Source organism: Schistocerca gregaria, chromosome X (assembly GCF_023897955.1).
Source record: "Schistocerca gregaria isolate iqSchGreg1 chromosome X, iqSchGreg1.2, whole genome shotgun sequence".
Lineage (NCBI taxonomy): Eukaryota > Metazoa > Arthropoda > Insecta > Orthoptera > Acrididae > Schistocerca > Schistocerca gregaria.
This window is the reverse complement of record NC_064931.1, coordinates 512,711,027-512,728,803: the sequence shown is the minus strand read 5'-3', so window position 1 is coordinate 512,728,803 and position 17,777 is coordinate 512,711,027. Positions and strand designations below refer to the sequence as shown.

Below are 17,777 nucleotides of genomic sequence, written 5' to 3'. Positions count from 1 at the left end.
CCGCCTTCTGGTCATGCAAGAGAGAGAAAGTATTGTGCTTTGTCCTCGGACCCATGACTACTTACACCAGTAGAGGACCCACCTTTTCATGGTGTCTCTGGCTCGTACGTTTCAGTATTCTATTGTAAATTCTAATGTGATTGCAGAAGTACATTAAAGTGGGGAGCTGCTTTCCATTTTAGTTTACTGTGAGATATATGTGATACACATTTTAAGAGTTTGTGGCCTTTCTGGACTCCATCCTCAATGTTGTGGTTGGAGACTTTAATGTATTGCATAGTGAATGGCTCATTCTTTTTTAGTTTAGTGCTTAGCTATAGTATTTTAGTCTCTCCACTATCAACTTCTCCTCTTACGTGATATTTTAAGAACTGGTGTAGTCTGCAGTTTTATGGTAACTATTTACATCTCTCTTTATACCATGTTTTACTGCAATTGTGTAATTTTTTAATTTGCCAACAAATAGGTAATCTTCAGATATTTGAAATATCACCTATTAGATTAATCTAATGGCAACTTATCTGTTTTGGAACATTGAATGATAGAGTTTGGTGGTGCCATGGTAAGGAACTGCCTCACATTTTGAAGGATAGCAGTCCAAAGCTCTATCCAGTCATCCAGATTTAAGTCTTCCACAGTTTCCGTAAATTGCGCAAGACAAATGCCAGGATGGTTCCTTTGAAAACAACATTGCCAATTTCTTTTCCCACAATTCTGCAATATGTGCTCCATTGCTAAATGACCTCAGTGTTGATTGGATATTAAATCCTAATCTTTCCCGTCTGGTTCCTTTTGTTAAGTTTATGTTGTGTCTGACATCCTCCCTAAACTGTTAGGATTAAAGGGGAGATATTAATGTGCAGTATAATGACCAGTTTATTAATTTTTATCAGTTAACCAGCCAGTTACTTTCATCTTATCTCTTGTCTCTTACCACCACCACCACCACCACCACTTCCACATGAGAAACATTCTGTTTGGCCAACATAAGTAGACTAAAAATTTGTCATAAATGTGAGAAAATGACTTAGCTCCGGAGGCTATTGTAGGGTGGGAAAAAAAATACTGCGTTTTTGTCACAACTAAAAGGTATAAAATTTTATGCCACGTTTGAGAAGAATGGGGCAGTGTATGATGTGAAAAAAGAATATACTTTATGGATAAGAACCAAAAAAAAAATGTTGTCATGTTTTCTTTTGGTCCCAATAGGAACACTTGTTAGAGCAGCTAAGCTGTGGAAGTAACAAGCTGGGGTAGTGAAATCACAAAAGCAAGAGACAACAGAGCTGGAAGGAGGTCATCGACCTCACTGCTGGTGAATAAGTGCCAAAGTAGATTGTTAGAACAAACAAAAACTGGAAACAAACCAAAGTTGGCATGAGCCATCTCTACAGTATCAAGAGAGAATTCCAAAAGCATAGTCCACAATGATTGTATTGTATGGAACTGGGGACATAGAAACGATGGAGAGGCTTTGTCCCCATTGTAGCCCTCAGTGGTTCACAACCCCACAACAGGCTACAGCTGTCCATTCAACCCATTGCCGCCCCACACCGAACCCAGGGTTATTGTGCGGTTCGGTCCCCAGTGGATCCCCCTAAGAACGTCTCACACCAGATGAGTGTAGCCCCTATGTTTGCATGGTAGAGTAATTATGGTGAACGCGTAAGTGGAGAAAGTTTTTGCGCAGCAATCACCAACATAGTGTAACTGAGGCGGAATAAGGGGAACCAGCCCGCATTTGGCAAGGCAGATGGAAAACCATCCACAGACTGGCTGGCACAGCGGACCTGGACACTAATCCGCCAAGCGAATTCTTGCCGTGGACCTGCACACCTCCCTGCCCAGAAAGCAGTGCATTAGACCACACGGCTAACCGGACAGGCAGCCACAATGATAATTCCAGGTTGCTTTACTGTACTATTACGACACTTGATCAATAGTTTCATAGGAAGACAACACAAAATGACTTGGCAAGATTGGACATTAAAGCTGCATACCAAAGGCCATACATTCCTAACAGTGGCTCATTATAGGATATGTCAAGCATACCTAGTGCTGGTGTCTCGTGCGGACATGATTTGAAGGTGCTGACTCAGATATAGCTAAATTATCTATCTCCTAATCATTATCAATATTGTAAGATACTAAATCCCTCCCCCCCCCCCCCTCCTCCCCCCCTCCCCCCATTTTAATCAGCATGTAGGGCCAAAAATGGCTGTATATGTGGAGAGAGTGGAATGACATCAGTATCTTCAAACATTACTTCCTGTGTTTGGAGGCAGGACTACCTGGTTGTCGATGTAGGTGCATGTGCTGGGCTTTGCTGGCCCAATGGTTACAAATCACCGTTCGACCCTACATGTGGAGCAGCTAATGCCTGGAGAGGCTGGGATGGAGAACAGAGCTACAGCTCCATTGTTACCAATATTTGCTCCACCACTTGTTTCATGGGTCATTTTGGCTCTCAGCATAGTAGGAGGTTGTACCTCGTGTAAGGCCAGCACATTCGGGTGGCTGGTGTCTGGGGGCAGGGAGGGCCTACACCTGCCACCTGAGCTATTTGTGTGTCTGGCATCCTGTGTGTGTCCATTGCCAACTAGTTGTGGCCACAGCTGGCTCTCGTGACACAGCAACTACTGCCGTTGGCCCACGAGTGGAAAGCTGGCTCCCCTCTGAGATCGGTCACAACACCTCAAATCCACTCAACTGAAGTTGTGAGTCCAGCACAGTTGTAGGTTGCATGTGGGTGGGAGCTCCAGGCTTGCTGTATGGGGTGTACAAGGTCAAATAATGTATAGGGTCTGCACCTGTCCGGAATTTTGGCTGGGCTTTCTATGTTGATGGAGGTGGATCTATAGGTGCCCAGGAACATGAACTGTCCTGACCCTCCACTTTGCCCTGGAATTACTTGCTAGGTGAAAAGGATGCAGTGATTGTGTGCTTCATTCTTCTGCACTGCAGAACTGTTAAGATGTGGAAACGACAAACTGAGAGGCATTGTTGGACAAATCACGTGGTGGTGCACCCCCTATTGCCGAAATTTAGGACGGTCAAATCGTGCCAGGCCCTGAAGTGCTGGACATGTGTGCCATGTACGGAAACTTGTAGAGTGTATCAGCCACAAGCATCCACATCGCTCCTTGAAAGTGGGCTGTAAAATCTTTGTGACATTACCAAGTGGAACGTGTGAAACAACTGGAGCATGTGTGGGTGGATTGAGGGCAAAATAACAACATTCTTCTTCTGTCATTGTTAGCATAACAGCATCGTGAATTGATGGAATAAGTAAATGAAGCTTCTGTATTGTGAATCGGTGCCTTTTTGTTGGTGTTCTGGCCATTCTCCCTTTATTGTCAACATTATCCTATGGAGTACTGATTCCTGCACAGTGTCTGTAGCTACCTCATTTCCAGTGATTAGTGATTCATCCAAAACCTGATGCAGCTTGTTGCTGAGTGCAAAACATAATGTCTCATCATCATACTCATTTGCCTGGGCCCATCAGCACAGGGATAAGGTGTCTGAATTTTCATGTTGTGTGGGTGGGGTGCTAATGAATGTTATTAGTGTAATTGCTGAGATAGATGATGATGATGATGATGTTTGGCTGTGGGTTTCTCAACTGCTCAATTGTCAGCACCCGTACAAAGTCCCAACCTTTGCTCAGTCCGATCTCACCACTCTCATGAATGATGATGAAATGATGACGACGACACAAACACCCAGTCATCTCGAAGCAAGTGAAAATCCCTGACCCCGCAAGGAATCGAACCCGGGACCCCATGCTCGGGAAGTGAGAACACGACTGCAAGACCATGAGCTGTGGACTGCTGAGGTAGAGGGCACATTGTTGAAAGCATAGCACTGATACTTCTGGGAGTTTGGGACTGCTTATGACTAGTTCAAAAGTTTTTCCAAATCACTAAATGGAATTACTATGGTTGCTAATGCTACATGATCATCAATTTGGAACACAAATAAAGTAAAAATATCAAGTCCAAATAGCTACATTAGTTGTTGCCCGTGAACTAACTACCAGCTATGTTAGTGTGTGAGGTACTTTCTTGTAAATTATTGGCACCTTAATTTGTCCTCTTAGTGTTATCCCCTGGTCACTGCAGAATGCCCTGATGCCTCTCTGCTTTGTGGTCCCCAGACGCTAGCTAGGATGCCACATTTATGGCTCGCATTGTACTTCATGCCATAATATTGACACTGTCAATTTTCATGTTTGTTGTAGCATTTGGGGCAGATGTATATAACTTAATAACATGGGATCAAAAGGCAGTGACATGGGGAGCGACTATGACATGTAATAAATACTGATTTTCAACAATGAGTTATATGCTCCCTTACAGGAGCATCTACCAATGCAAATGGGGAATGGACAAATTCTTGGCTGCTTTGTAATATACTGGTGAACTGAAAATTAATTAAATCTGAGGATGGTTACTATGAATGTGTGTCATTATTTAACTGACAACATTGGCTACTCTACAAAGTACTTACATCAATTCTTTTTTCAAACATTTGATGAATAGAAGCGGCTACTTCGAATGCTTGCACTGTTGGTAAAGACCTCTTCAAGTGATGGGTCTGAAAATGCTAAATCTTTCATCTCAACCTGTTTGTCTAGCATTAATCTGACAATTACACCAGGAATTACAGATATTGCATGAGACACATTGCAACATGCACATACAAAATTGCACTGGCATGATAAGCCTTGCAATTTTTTGACCTACACTGCATAGGATGAACGTGGCTGTTTTGTATGTTGTTTGAATTTGAACTGTAATTTGACTTTGGCAATGTAATGTTTAGTCAGTAACAGACAACAGAAAATTCTAGCATACTGAAATCAACAAGAGTGTATAAACTTTGATCAGTTTGCATAAATGACTACTGGAATACCGTAATATAACACAGTGATGAACTGAATCAGATATAGCAATTGTCGTGGTGGTGGTGGTGGTGGTGGTGGTGGTGCTGGTGCTGCTGCTGCTGCTGCTGCTGCTGCTGCTGCTGCTGGAGCTGTTGCTGCTTCTTCTGCTGCGTTAGTTGAAACAGTTGTTGCTACTGTTGGAACTGCTGTTGAGACTATTCCAACTGCTGTTTCCACAATGCAGGAAATTATGGATCCATCATAACCAGTTCTGCATGCTGACAATGTCCCTTGTTGTCAAGTTTTCAGTCAGTCACAATAGAAAAACTTGCTTGTGGCGACTGTCTTTGATCAGCAAAGCTGCGAAGTTACAAGCCAAAGTGATGAAATAGCACTAGTGTGAGACACTGGAGTTGGAGGCAGTCCAGCCAGCAATTGCGGTGCTGAAGTAGACTGATAAAAGAATCAAAAATCAGAAACAAGCCAAAGTCATTACAAGCCAGGTTCGTAGTACCAAGAGAGAATTCTTAAAGCATAGTTCAAGATGATAATGCTGGTTACTTCTACTGGTGGTGTTATGGTGTGTTAGGACACATTCATTGTATCTGCCACTGGCACCTCGTGTGTAAGTGATTGGAAGGTGCCAACTCAGATACATTTAAAGTTACTGTATCCATGTTTATATGGCATCAGTGAATATTAGGCTATACTACTACAAATATCCTCAAGTAATCTTAATTGTTTATAGTATCACTTGTGTAAGTCAGTAAATTTTAAAACAAAGAAAATGATGGCCTACATTTCCAGATTGCTTCGTACACTGAATTCTGCTGCCTTAGATAGAGATGTGTGCTACTACAGACAGAGTGGCACAGCTGACGATCATTTTTCTAGATGCAGCTGTTGCAACCTGTGGGAAATTTGTACTATTAGTTTTTTTAGCTGTTGTCATTAATATTGTGAATTTGTGATTAAGTTTGAATTATGCATAACAATTTCTTTTATGTTGCAGGTGCAAACAGATTTTCAACAGTGTGACCAAACAAAATTTGCAACAACTATTACAGATGCAGATTCAATCAATCATGTTGTGGTTTTTCTAACAGGAGTCCAATCCTTTCCACCAGGAACTGGTGGTTTAGGTAAATTTGCTTATTGAATATTTAATGAACTGAAATTATCAATCAAATTTTTATTTGTTATTGAGGTAGTTGCTGGATTTGAAAATGACAGATAGTATGTTCCTAAGTTTCTTACAACACAAAATAGTGAAACACCTGAGTGATATATGTCATATGTTTATATGTAAAAGTAATGGACCACAGTCAGTTTGTAGCAGTAGGGTTATTCAGCATGTAAATCACACATTTTTAAGTAACATACTAATTGTAACAATTTGCTCTCAAATCTTATGTTTTGCAATTTTTATTTGTGGATTCAGATAATAACTGCTCTCTCACATTTCCTTGGCATGATTGATTAATGATGTGCTTTTGGGGATCCAGCAGAATTGTTCCTTCCACAGCTCGACTGAACACCCAAAGCATGTGATTAATCAACTGCACCAAGAAAACCTAATACACTATAACTTCACTCTGTGGTGACGACATGTTCCACAACTTACACAATGTGGATAAGGTCTACCAGAAGGAATGTTGGCTTCTCAGTACTCTGATTTTTTTGACGAGATGTCAAGATGAACAAATTATAGCTGTGTTTGCCAAAACCAGAATATCATATTAACACACCAGTAGCCAATAGGACTATGAACCATGCAAGCTTGGTACTAGTACAAGAGAGAATTTGTGACACCTGACAAATGCTAGATATCACTTCAAAAGAGCTCCTTCATCTCCATCTTTACATGTCAGCTACACTGTCTGCAGATTCTCGGAATAACTGGACAATATGACTTGATCACAAGTAGAGTCAATGCCAGAAAGTAAAATTTGTGCACTTACACAAAAAGCCAAGACAGGAAGCAAGAGGCTGTTCAGTAATTTATCTCGCTGATCAACATTACGAAATTTCAACCACCAACTTCCTCTTCCAAATGCGAAAATATTTTGTTGACACCCACCTACATAGGGAGAAATGATCATCATAATAAAATAAAAGAAATCAGAGCTCAAACGGAAAGATTTAGGTGTTCCTTTTTCCCATGCACCATTCGAGAGTGGAATGGTAGAGAAGTAGTTTGAAAATGGTTCAATGAACCCTCTGCCAGACACTTAAGTGGAATTGCAGAGTAACCATGTAGATGTAGTTCAGGATGAAGATATAGTTATCCCTTGCGAAAGAACAAAGTTTTGAGTGCACTTAGGAAATGCTACCAGTAACAGATTACATCAGCTCCCTGCAGCATGTTGTAACTTTGCTCCCATTGGAAACAGCTGAAGAGGTTCACCATGAAACCTGTAGAGCATTTACCAAAGCTCCACTGATTAGAGCCAGCATCTCCAAGAAAGGAGAAATAGCAGTTGGAAATCTGTGGAAGGACAAAGCAACTGTACTTCTGCTACCTGACAAGGGCTGAGGTTGTAACGTTATGAGTGGACTGGATTAAGAAGATTTTCAGTCTTTTGAATGGTATAATCTACAGTAAAATGTTGATTTTTTGAATAAAATTAAAAGGAAGCTGATGTCTCTTCTCAGTGTACCGGGCATGCCACATAACATTATTAAGGGTCTTAATACAAAAACACCTATACTGCCACAACCATATAGCTTCCCTAAGGTAAACAAGGAGTCATTTCTCAAAGACCCATTATTACTAATATTGATGCACCAACAAACCAGTATGTGAAACACATTTGTATCAAATGTGTGGGGAAGTGTGAACACCACATTTGCAGCTCACACACTATGAACACCACCTCCATCCATCGTTGCATGAGGATATGGTTAGGTCAGTTTCTATATGTTCTCCCTCTTAACAAGAGTCCCACTTTCTCAATCCTTTGAATTATTTGTGTAGAAGTTTGACAACTGTTCCACTAAAATACTGAGGCAGAGTCTTACATCAGCTTATTTCCTGTTTGAGAGAAAATCTAAAATCGATGTTAACTAATTGATGGTGTGACGATGGATAGTCTGTTATCATATGTCATAGTCCTCCTGAATGTGGACCACTTTGAAGCACACACACTAGAATGTGTCAAGTTCGAGCCAATGTGTTTCAATTGATGTGTGAACAACACATTTGTGGTGTAGACACATGAAGTGAAAAAACTTGAAGAGTTCCTGTAAAATTTAAGCACTATCCATCCTAATAGACAATTCATAATGGAACTTGTAGAAAAAAAAATTAGAGCTATCTTGCCTTGATGCATTAGTTAAGAGAAGGTGCTATAACTTCAAGTTGAACAAATATATTTCAAGGAAGACACTATACATGTAAGTCACAGATCAAGTAAACACAGTAAGACGTGTGTACACTTTAACAGTCAAATCATAACTGAGTCTGAGTCTAGTGGCCGCTGGCTGGCTGGCCGCTTAGGTGGCGCTGCTGCTGCATGGCTGGCAGACAGCGCCACATGTAGAGGATGCGCATAACTGCGCCGCGGCACTTTGAAAGATCGGCGAGTCACAACACTTTTCCCCCCTTTGAAGTTTTGACACAGTTCTTGATGGAGGTGGCTTGTAGATTGCTAACGTCCATAGGTGTTGTTTGACTGGCCGTAAAGTCTCAAGGAGGAGGCTTCCCGTATGGAAGGAAGTGTCCCCGATGATAACAGGTCGAATCTGCTTGGGCCCCATGTACCAATCGGCCCGTTGCGGCTAGTTCGGTTGTTATAACAGGAGACATGGGCGATGTGTCTGCGTCCGTAGGAGAAGGAGGCGAGTAGAATTGCTCCGACAGATGATGGTCATCTGGTTCCTGCTTGGGCACGTCTCCTGGTGGTGTCAGTTCTTGTGCTAGCACCAATATGATGGTGAGAGGACTGCATTGTGAGTAGTGAGAGATTCCAGTATCCCGAGCGTCAGGTAAAGCCGAAGGTGGTGTAGCGACATACGGAAGAGGCATTGCCAGCACACGAGGCGGAAGCTGGTCCGAATGACGCACTGCAACACACGTGTCCGTCTGGATTTCAAACAGGCGTCGCCACACACCGTCAGGTGGCTTGCGGAGTATGGCTGTAGATGTAGAAGATGCAGCCAGGACTCCATATTGACCGCCTGCCATATCCCTGTACCCATACAAGGACGGCGGCAGTGAACCGGCCAAGCGAAGGCACCCACGGCCGTGAGGTGGAAGGGCACAGAAGATGAAGTAGCATGCGGGGCTGTCGGCCATGTAAGAGTTCAGCCGGGCTGTGGTCGCCCATGGAGGTGAAACGGTAAGAAGCCAGAAATTGGAGAAGCGCTTCGTCAGCAGCAGAAGAAGTCAGGAGTTTCCTCTTCTGCACCTTAAATGTGCGGACCAGTCGTTCAGCCTCACCGTTTGACTGTGGATGGAACGGAGGGGCCGTGACGTGCATGACGCCGTGACAGGCACAAAAATCCGCAGAATTGGAAGAGGCAAATTGTGGACCATTATTAGTAACAAGAGTAGAGGGAAGGCCTTCCAAAGAGAAAATGCGAGCTAGAGCATTGGTGGTTGCCGCGGTGGTAGGCGACGTGCAACGGACAATGAAAGGAAAGTTAGAGTAGGCGTTAATAACTAGAAGCCAATAAGTACCTAAAAAAGGACCTGTGAAGTCAGCATGAATACGCTCCCGGGGCTTCTCAGGCGAAGGCCACGGTGACAAATAGGACTTCGGGGCGGCGGCCTGGGACACACAAGGGCCACAGGCAGCGACCATGTGTGCGATTTCAGAGTCGATGCCAGGCCAGTACACATGTCGGCGCTCCAGAGATTTTTTGCGAGAGACACCCCAGTGCCCTCGGTGAAGGAGGCACAAGACTGAAGCATGCAAAGACGCAGGTACCACAACACGCGGCGAAGCATTTTCGGTGGAAAGAAGGATAACACCATCCCTAGCCGTGAGGCGGTAACGCAAAGCGTAGTAATTCCGCAACGGATCAGAAGTATTAGTAGACATACGATCTGGCCAACCCTTCTGAATACAGCGTAACACCCAGGAGAGGGTAGTGTCAGAACCCGTAGCAGCCGCCAGCTGGTCCCCGGTAATGGGGAACCCGTCCACGACCCGCTGCTCGGCAACATCCAGGTGGAAACACAAAAGTTCGTCCCTATCGAATGCCAGATCAGGACTCATGGGAAGGCGAGACAGCGCATCAGCATTCGCATATTGAGCCATCGGCTGAAAATGAATCTCATAATTGAAACAAGACAAGTAAATAGCCCAACGCTGGAGGCGGTGTACAGCCTTATTGGGAAGTGGCGTTGGTGGATGAAACAAGGAAACAAGGGGTTTGTGATCCATAACAAAATGAAATTTGGATCCATAGCGAAAAACACCAAACTTATGAAGAGCATAAATAATGGCCAAAACTTCTTTTTAATTTTGAGAATACTTTTGTTGGGCATCCGTGAGCGTTTTGGAGGCATAAGCAATGGGTTGTTCAGAACCATCAGAAAAATGGTGTGCAAGGACTGCACCAACCCCGTATTGAGAGGCGTCCGTCGCAAGAACAAGATGTCAGCCAGGTCGATAAGTAGCCATGCACGGGGCATATTTCAGCATAGTCTTCAATTTCTGAAAAGCCACATCACATGACGTGGACCAGTGAAAAGGCACATTTTTATGCAACAGGCGATGCAACGGCTGAGCCACCGAAGCAGCAGATGGTAAAAACTTCTGATAGTATGCTATTTTCCCCAAGAAGGCCTGCAGTTCCTTAACAGATGTAGGGTGAGGAAGGGCATCGATCACAGTGACAGTTTGCTGAAGCAAATGAATACCATCCCAAGAGAGTTGAAACCCCAAGTACATGATAGATGCCTGAAAAAAGTTTGATTTCTGAAGATTACACTTAAGACTGGCAGTATGTAAGACATGAAAAAGTGTGCGGAGATTCTGAAGATGTTCTTCAGTGGTGGAGCCAGTGGCAACAATGTCATCCATGTAATTTATACACCTAGGGACAGCGAGCAACAATTGTTCCAAGAATCACTGAAAGAGAGCAGGGGTGCTGGCAACCCCGAATGACAATCGTTGGTATTGATAGAGGCCGAAAGGCGTATTAAGGACCAGAAACTGCCGGGAAGCAGCGTCGGGAGGAAGTTGATGGTAAGCTTCTGACATGTCAAATTTAGAAAAAGACTGGCCTCCAGCAAGTTTAGTGAACAATTCTTCAGGTCGAGGCATTGGGTAAGTGTCGATAAGGCATTGAGCATTTACAGTGGCTTTGAAATCGCCACAGAGACGAATATCACCATTTGGCTTAGCAGCGACAACGACAAGTGAGGACCACTCACTTGAAGTAACAGGAAGCAAGATCTCTGAAGCAGTGAGACGATCCATCTCCCGTTTGCGTTTGACCTGATCACGGAGGGCCACAGGAATGGGCCGAGCGCGAAAAGACTTAGGCCAAGCAGTGGGTTTGAGCATGATATGAGCTTCAAAGTCGTTTGCACAGCACAACCCAGGAGAAAAAAGAGACGAAAATGTCGTCGACAAGGAATCCAATTGAGCATAAGGAATAGCATCAGAGATGATATTGACAGAGTCATCTATGGAGAATCCAAAAACGCGAAAGGCATTACTATGGTCGACCACAAATATGGGAACAGTGCGAACGACAGATGTGTAAGATACCTCAGCATCAAATTGTCCCAAGAGCGAAATCTGTTTATTGTAAATCTGTAATTGCCTAGTGACAGGTGACAGGATTGGAGAACCCAACTGAAGATATGTCTGAGAATTGATGATAGTGGCAGCAGAACCAATACCCATTTGCATGCGAACATCTCAACCACGTATTTGGACAGTGAGGAATAACTTCCCTGGAAGGGGATAAGTACAATTGACAGACAACATAGAATAAGAATCAGCGTCATGTTCATGAACATCATGTATGCGGTCGGATTTGCAAACGGATGACACATGACCCTTTTTTTTTTTTGCATTTGTGACACATGGCCAATGTTGTGGACAATCTTCTCGTGAATGTTTTGTGAAACACCGCGGACATGAACGCAGTTGCCGTGGGTTTTGCTGCAGTTTCTTAGAGGTTTGTTTACGGTTAGGCCGAGGCTGCGCTTGGGAGCGTACTGCGGCCACGTCGGCCAGTGGGGAGACACCACACGCTTCGTCAACATTGCACAGAGGCTGTATTTCCCCGACGTCGCCCCATGCCTGTATTTGCGTTCCAGCGGTGCGAGAAATTTCAAAAGACTGAGCGATGGATAGGGCTTCATCTAGAGTCGGATTTGCCAACTGAAGGGCACGTTGCCTAACTTCTTTGCCGGGCGCCGATTGGATAATAGCATCCCATACCATGGAAACGGTGTAGGATTCATTGTGAACTTCAGTAACAAATTGACACTTTCTGCTGAGGCCGTGAAGTTCAGCAGCCCAAGCGCGATAGGATTGATTCGGTTGTTTTTGACAATGATAAAAGGCAACACGAGAGGCTACCTCATGCGTTTGCTTTTGAAAATAGACGGACAGAAGTGAGCACATTTCAGCAAAGGACAAAGACGCAGGATCTTTCAAAGGGGCCAATTGCCACAACAACCAATACATTTGAGGTGAAATCCATGAAAGGAACAGAGACTTACATGTTTGTTCATCCGCGACATGAAATGCCAAGAAGTGGTGTTGAAGACTTTTTCGTAATCAGACCAGTCTTCCGCCGTCTCGTTGTAAGAAGGAAAAGGAGGTAGAGACGACTACGAGAGACGCCCCGCATTTGATGCTGCGACGAAATCACGAATCGTATTTGTGAGAAGCATTTGCTGTTCTATAAGACCTTGCAATAATTGCTCTAAAGTAGCCATGGAAACATGTGGGTCAACAATGGAAAAGAAAAATCACTATCTCGCCACCAATTATAACTTCAAGTTGAACAAATATATTTCAAGGAAGACGCAATACGTGAAAGTCACAGATCAAGTAAACAGAGTAAGGTGTGTGTACACTTTAACAGTCAAATCATAAATGAGTCCGAGTCAAGTGACCGCTGGCTGGCTGACTGCTGCTGCATGGCTGGCAGACAGCGCCGCATGTAGAGGACGCACGTAACTGCGCGGTGGCACTTTGAAAGATCGGCGAGTCACAACAGAAGGGTCGACTGATCCCTGGATCACAATGTATATAGGATACTTACACACACTGACTTTTTATCTTCACACCTCAGACCATCAACGTTCTTCGTGAAAAATTTCGTACTACACACCTCAGACCATCAACATTCTTCGTGAAAAATTTCGTACTAAAGACTCTGGACCATAGAGCTTGAATGCTGTCAGAAAAGGACAGCCTCATCAAGGAATTACAGTACTTACAAATAGTGTTCAGAAGAACTGGTTACTTAGATCGAGGAACTGAGTGTATGATGCAGTCAAAATCAACAATGCCTAAGGCAGAGGTTGAGATTGAAAAAGAAAATGAAAAACCTAGGATTGATTATCTGCCTTATGTTGGTTCAATCTCAAGAAAGATCAGTAAACTCCTATGGAAATATGGCATCCACTTTATTTTGTTCCCATTAACAATGGTAAAAAGTCTTCTGTGGAATATCAAAGGTTAACTGGGTCTCCAAAATCTAGGTGTAGTACCACAGTCCATGTGAATCTGGCCTATCTTTTGTAGGATAGACCATTAGAACAATTGAAGAAAGGTATTAAACATGATAAGAGCAGTATTATTGTGGTGCAAACACCAAGTTTCTAGGACAGCTTAATGAAGGAGCCTGTCAAAATAAAAATGCCAGGAAACACAATAAACAAAGACATAGGTTTCAATTTAAGTAAGACATAGGATTCATCACTCAATTTATTAAGATCTTACTGTCCATCTCATTTGACAGATATGGAAATGCTGAGAGAACTTATATTTCACAGAATAACAGCACGGGATCCAAATAACAAATGAGCACCACAACTCATTGTTTAACTGGAAGCTGAACTCTGCTAACACCTGAAGAAGAAAACTAAGTCAGTTGTTGAAATTTGTGCTGGAAATGATATCAATAACTTAGCTTAACAATCAAAAGCACACTGACTGACTGACTGAAATTTGTGACAAAAAAAAGATTTTTGTAATTGTTACAGTTGCCAAAAGAATGAAACATCTGAATAATCACTGATGAACGATTTTGTGTGTTGACTTGAGTGTTGTATTCATTTCTTTGCATTTTACTTTGGAAGTGGAAGGTGTTACTAAATGTTGACAGTAGAAATAATATTCTTACCATTGCTTTTACACTGAATGATTAATACCATCAACTTTGGAGATAGTGAATCAATCATGAACTGCCTTACATTGAAGTAATACCAGGAAACAAAGGAAAGTATAAATTGTAATGCATTGTTAAAAAACTTCAAAAATCTGCTGTTTCAGTATAAGAAGTTGATTCTGAACATCACAAAATAGTTACATTATGTAATTCACATTACTAGGTGACACACATGCACAAATTATGTATCAGAGAGAGATGGACTTTCCATGAGTTAAAGGATATTTGTGAGCTTGAAAGAATGGAGGCTGTTACTGGACACTCAAAAAAGATTGCTCAAAATTATTTCAGAAGGAAAATAAAATAACTGCACTCCAGTCAACTTTACAGGACTCCCACTATACGAAGCGTGATCAAAAAGTAACGGATTTTTTTGTTTTTCGTAAAGAAACTTTATTTATTCATCAGCATCAACTTTTTCCCCATCAAAGTATTCCCTGCCAGATGTAATATACTGGTGCCAGAGCTTTTTACAGACTTGGAAGTACTTCTGGTACTCACTTTTCTTTATGGTGCTTAGCTCCTTAAGAGATCCTGTTTCTTTCTCATTACTGATGGTGAAATGAGAGCCTTGGGAATAGTAAGAACTCACTGGGGCGATTTCCGGTGAATACGGTGGCTTAAGCAACATGACAGCATTGTTTTTTTGCCAAAAAATCATGAAAAAGCATTGTGATGTGATTGTCCTGATTGGTTTTGCCACAACTCTTAGTCATTTTCTTCAGATTGCTGCACACAAATGGCACTTAATTCTTAGATAATATTCCTTATTGGCTGTATGATTATAAGGCAGGAACTTGTAATGCACTAGCCCTATGACAAAAAAAAAAAAAAAAAAAAAAAAAAAAAAAAAAAAAAAAAAAAGAGAGAGAGAGAGAGAGAGAGAGAGAGAGAGAGAGAGAGAGAGAGAGAGAGAGGGAGAGAGAGAGAGAGAAGAACCTTCAACTGTGATCAAACTTTTAAATTTTATTTTGGTCTTTGCTCTTGTAGTGATTTGCTTTGAGCCATTCAGATGACTGGGTCTTGTTTTTTTGCCAAAAAATCATGAACAGGCATTGAGGTGTTATCGTGATGCAATTTCCACAAGTGGTTTTGCCACAGTTCTAGTCATTTTCTTCAGATTGGTTCACTCAAATGGCACATACCTCCCAGGTAGTATTGTAGGTAGTATTCTTTATTGATCATATGACTGTAAGGCAGGAACTCGTAATGCACTAGCCCACTGTAATCAAAGAAAACAGTGAGAAGAACCTTTACATGTGTTCAAACTGGTCTCTGCCCCCCCTCTCTCCAGACAGTTTCCATTGGGATGATTGGGCTTTGCTATCAACATATCAACATTGTACTCATATATCCATGCTTTGTCACCTGTTATAACCTTCTTTTGAAGGTCAGGATCATTGTGAGCTTCATTCAGCAATTCCTGAGCGATATCTGTGCGACACCTTTTAGGCCAAAATTCAACAATTTCGGAACAAACTTTTGTACATCATCAGCAACTTCTCTGATGTGACTCAGTGACTTTCCAGAACCATTTTCTTTAATTCTTCCTCATTTTTGTCAGTAATTGATACGCTAGGGCATCCAGGGCACTCTCCATCTTCAACATCTTTCCTACCCTCGTTGAAATGTTGATGTCATTTGTAACGTTTCTCTTACTCGTAGTAGATTCACCAAAACCCACAGTCAACATATTGAATTCTGCGCTGCACTTTATTTCATTTTTCAAGCAAAATTTAATGCAAATTCATTGATCATCTTTTTTGAAAGAAAAAATTAGCCAAGCACTTGAAAACATGTATAACCTTTTTGAATTTTGACAGTAAGCTAAATATTCAAAATGGCTGTAAAAGCAAACATACCCGAGGAACATTTGTACCAGCAAGATAAATGGAAAAAATGTTGAAAATCGGATGTATAAAGCCCATGAAATTAAAAAAATCCCATTACTTTTGATCACACCTCGTACATCTCAGACATTATGATGAGGCAGGTTCAAATGTTGAAACTGGTCCCCTATGTTGAACTCCTTGCAGACGTGTAGCACACTGCTGATTAACAGCTAAGCAGATTGGTCAGGAAAAAGGAAGATATGATAGTGAAAGGATAAATTTAAAGTAGTGCCGGTTGTGGCACTCCTTTAACTCGTGCGTCTCATCACAGCTGTCATGCTAGGTCCTTTTCTTCATTGTCATTACTGTTATCTGTTTGGAATGTGCTGAACCTTTTCACAGCCCACCCACATGTTGCCAAGGATGTTTCAGTTATGCTGCTGAGGTTCGCTGGAAAGCCCATACTTATCCTCCGTTCTGTCCCTATCTCTTCCCATGCAGTTTCCGTATTTTTGTAGCCCTGAAGAAAGACATTCATGGCTGTTGATTAACTTTGGATAATGAAGCACACACCAGAGTGCAGTCATTGTTCTATAGGTCACTACAAACATTTTCCATGAAGGCATTGATCATCTTGTCTCACAGTGGGATAAATTTATTAGCAGTTATGAGGATCACTTTTGAAATACACTATTGGCCATTAAAATTGCTACACCACGAAGATGACGTGCTACAGATGCAAAATTTAACCAACAGGAAGAAGATGCTGTGATATGCAAATGATTAGCTTTTCAGAGCATTCACACAAGGTTGGCGCCGGTGGTGACACTTACAACATGCTGACATGAGGAAAGTTTTCAAACCGATTTCTCATACACAAACAGCAATTGACCAGCATTGCCTGGTGAAACGTTGTTGTGATGCCTTGTGTAAGGAGAAGAAATGCTTACCATCACATTTCCAACTTTGATAAAGGTCGGATTGTAGCCTATTGCGATTGCAGTTTATCGTATCGCGACATTGCTGCTCGCATTGGTCAAGATCCAATGACTGTTAGCAGAATATGGAATCGATGGGTTCAGGAGGGTAATACAGAGTGCCGTGCTGGATCCCAATGGCCTCGTTATCACTAGCAGTCGAGATGACAGACATCTTATCCGCATGGCTGTAACCGATTGTGCAGCCACGTCTTGATGCCTGAGTGAACAGATGGGGACATTTGCAAGACGACAACCATCTGCACGAACAGTTAGACGACGTTTGCAGCAGCATGGACTATCAGCTCAGAGACCATGGCTGCGGTTACCCTTGACACTGCATCACAGAGAGAAGTGCCTGCGATGGTGTACTCAATGATGAATGTGGGTGCACGAATGGCAAAATGTCATTTTTTCGAATGAATCCAGGTTCTGTTTAGAGCATCGTGATGGTTGCATCCATGTGTGGCGATATCGCGGTGAACTCACATTAGAAGCGTGTATTTGTCATCGCCATACTGGCGTATCACCCAGCGTGAGGGTAAGGGGTGCCATTGGTTACATGTCTCGGTCACATCTTGTTCGTATTGACGGCACTTTGAACAGTGAACGTTACTTTTAAGATATTTTACGATCCGTGGCTCTACCCTTCATTCAATCCCAGCGAAACCGTACATTTCAGCAGGATAATGCACGACCACATGTTGCAGG

The 17,777-nt window shown here is 42.4% G+C and overlaps 1 protein-coding gene across 1 annotated transcript in view; it reads left to right on the top strand.

The window, feature by feature from the left end:
- Positions 1 to 17,777, top strand: part of LOC126297684 (protein OPI10 homolog) — a 93,237-nt gene that overhangs the window by 52,205 nt on the left and 23,255 nt on the right. Inside the window, exon 2 of the mRNA XM_049988797.1 lies at positions 5,901 to 6,030. Within this exon, the coding sequence (XP_049844754.1) occupies positions 5,901 to 6,030 (130 nt within the window). The remainder of the gene's footprint in view (positions 1 to 5,900; positions 6,031 to 17,777) is intronic.